General features: G+C 43.0%; 1 protein-coding gene across 1 annotated transcript in view; it reads right to left on the reverse strand.

The window, feature by feature from the left end:
* The window catches only part of LOC101856315 (organic cation transporter protein), a gene marked incomplete in the record, with an annotated part of 20,361 nt that overhangs the window by 1,686 nt on the left and 15,391 nt on the right, over positions 1-3,284 (reverse strand). Inside the window, 2 exon segments of the mRNA XM_013090890.2 lie at positions 132-307; positions 2,257-2,483. Coding sequence (XP_012946344.1) covers positions 132-307; positions 2,257-2,483 — 403 coding nt within the window.

Consider the following 3,284-nt stretch of genomic DNA (forward strand, 5'->3'; position numbering starts at 1 on the left):
AACTCGATGAAACGTATACAACAATGAAGCCTATGATACGAGCTTTCGATTGGTGAAAAAATACTTTCGCCCCAAAATCATAAAACGCGGATCTGGCTCTTATAGGACGATATTTCTACAAGGTCCCTTACCAAGTCTGCTATATAAGGGGAGGCAATTCCCCCAATCCTTGCCACCATGGAAGAAGAGCCGAGGCCAAAGGCCCTGTATGTAGTGGGGAATAACTCGGCTGTCAGCTGATAGATCAGGAAATAGGCGCTAGATATGCCCATCTTGCCCACCATAGACACTGCGATCACAATCCATTCTGTGAATTTTACAGCATCAACAGATTATAAAGAGCGTTGATGGAACTGTAAAACGTTGCCAAATATAAATTTATAAATAATTAATACGTTTTCCTTAATTCAGCCCAATGGGAACACTTGGTGCGTTATGTCGTTCATTCAAAGATACATAGACAGATATTACAATAATACATAAATGCTACTTAATCCACACTATTATACTACTGGCACAGGCAGTAAACTTGATATTGCTGGTGGTCACAAAAGACCTCATGGCTCAGCCAAACAGTGTGTCTTCCATTTATTAGTTTTATTATAACTGAAACTATAAAAATAAAAAAGAAATGCCCAAACTCTCTCATGCATACAAATCAAAACAGTGACATCAGATTGAGTAACATCTCGCTCTCATCCTGTCTCACTGGCCGTATTGATTGTCAACAGGAAATAGGATTATCAAGTCGCAACATGGAAAAGCGGTAGTGGTAAACACACTTCCTGTGTGTTAAACCTCGAGAAAATAATATAGTTCCAGACACACTGTTTGACCCCAATCACTGTGCAGCACTCTCTTTTACTTCTAGAGGTATGATTATTGTGTCTTGCTCAAGAACACACCCCAGTAACCATCCACCCAAACGCCGAGTCAAAGAAAGAAGTGTGACATTATAGCGAGCTTGAGCTCACCAACCACTTTGCGAATGGCCCCCCATAGTATGAAGCTGTATAAGCTTAACGCCCCTGCATCATTCTAACGTTATTTAACCGTATCCGTACGCCCTGGGGTCATTTTGTACCTCCGGGGTTGTATTCTTCACATTTTATTTATAATACTTTTAGTTGGAAGATCTCTTTGAAACTTTTCCGTATTTCTAAAACAAAAATCATTTTGACAAACTGCTATCCCAAGCGTACCGATAAGAGTAACGAGTAAATTTCTTCTTTGGAAAGTGGTGGCCCAGAGTTCCCCACGTCGTATGGATACGATAGTAAAACACGACGTACAGATAGGGTTAAGAGGTGGCGTGGCGCCTTCGAGTTTAACGTTGATATCCGAAAGAACCGAGGCAAATGAAAATATTTCTTTTTAAAGTGCCTTTCTCAAGGACACAACGTCGGTGCCAGTATAGCCTCGAACCATCTCTCGATAACAGGTCCAGTTGTCTAACCACTACTACTAGACTACAGACGCCACCTTTTAAAACATCGAGTGCAAGGCAACTACAGATAAGAATTACCCCATGAAATCATAGTGCTGTGAGAACAAAGTGGGTCAGAGTGTGTTATCTCTCTCGAAACAACATTTTTCAGTTGGTATCCAAAACCACGCTTCTGACTTCCACCTTTTGATACGTGAAAGTGCTAGGGCACACATTGGAGAATATGGTGTAACAGGACAATTGCAAGCGAAAAGAGATCTCTCCGCAAAACCATCAACATCACCAGAAGAGACCGCATAAAAAACGAAACCATACGTCTACAAACTGGAATCCCACTAGTAATAAAATTCATAGAGCGTCAAAGAATCAAATGGTTTGGACATCTAACCAGAATGCCCCAGAAACATTTAACAGTTAGAGCTTACAACACCCTAGAATTCGGCTTCAAATCAAGAGGAAGACCAAGAAAGACCTGGCTGGATGAGGTTACAATGGTCCTGGAACAACATAACATATCTATCACAGACGCTACACACCTAGCACAGGACCGAAACTGGCACCTCCCCTCGATATCCCAATAAGGGGTGCCCACTACGGCTGGATCGGGCCGATCGTCCGACTCGGTCGTCTGAAACTGAAAACAAACACTTTTTATTTTGAGACGACCGAGTCGGGCGATCGGCCGATCCCATCTGCAGTGGGCACCCCATATAATGATACCAGAGGATGGAAAAGTAAAAAATAAAGTAAAGATGTTTTGTGGGAAATAAGGAGCAGACCAGAGCACACTACAGCACCCGCACACTTACTGTTTCCTCCAGTAATGACAGGAATGAAGGAAGCTGCGCATGCGCATCCACCGATGGTCAAGACAGTTATGTGGAAGCGCTTCCGGCTGAACTTCTCGGCCAGCAGCCCGGTGGTCGTGGAAGCGACGAAATCGACAATGACGGTGAGAAAAAAGTTGAGGAAGATATTGCCCCCCATGTTGGACACGTTCAGGGTGAGCCCGTAGTACGTCATAGAGATGACAAACCTGTGGAAGATTGTTCTAGAACGTCATAGAAATGTCAAACCTGTGGAAGATTGTTCTAGAACGTCATAGAAATGACAAACCTGTGGAAGATTGTTCTAGAACGTCATAGAAATGACGAATCTGTGGAAGATTGTTCTAGAACATCATAGAAATGACTAACCTGGGGAGGATTGTTACAGTTTTATAAGTTGGTCGCTTTTCAGGACAAGCGTGCTAACTCAGATTTGGAAGGTTTCCAGAAATCTTGACCTACACCAAAAGTGGGCATTGCCCTACCTATAGGAAAAGTGTGGTTTCATTGGTGTGTATATTTGTTTGGTTATAGAGAAAACTCTCCTTGTCTTTTAAAGAAATTGAACAAGGGACAACAATATTTTACCTTCGATATTCTCCAAACAGCATTTTTCGGGATAGCCCCCTTTGTGCTTAAACGTGACCAACAGTTGTAAGTAAGGCGTTGGTGGCCTTGTGGTTAGGCTCTCAGACTCGCAACCGTGAAGTCGAAAGTTCGAATCCCGCCAGGGGCCCTATGTTGTGTCCTTGGGAAAGGCATTTTACACGAATTTCCCTCACTTCCACGCAGGTGAGAATGGGTACCCAGCCATAGACAGCGAAAAATGGTGTCAGTTTGTTAGTGTTTGAGCGCTTGATCAGCTGCTTGCAATGTACACTTCCCAGGAAGCTGAGAATATTTCTGAGTGTTCTGTGGTCTGCTGGGGTAATTTCTTTTAGTGCAAAGCGGATAGAGCTTGCTGTCGAGCAGGGATATGCGCTATAGAAATGCTATTTGATATTATTATT

The sequence above is a fragment of the Aplysia californica genome, unplaced genomic scaffold, assembly GCF_000002075.1.
Source record: "Aplysia californica isolate F4 #8 unplaced genomic scaffold, AplCal3.0 scaffold01642, whole genome shotgun sequence".
NCBI lineage: Eukaryota > Metazoa > Mollusca > Gastropoda > Aplysiida > Aplysiidae > Aplysia > Aplysia californica.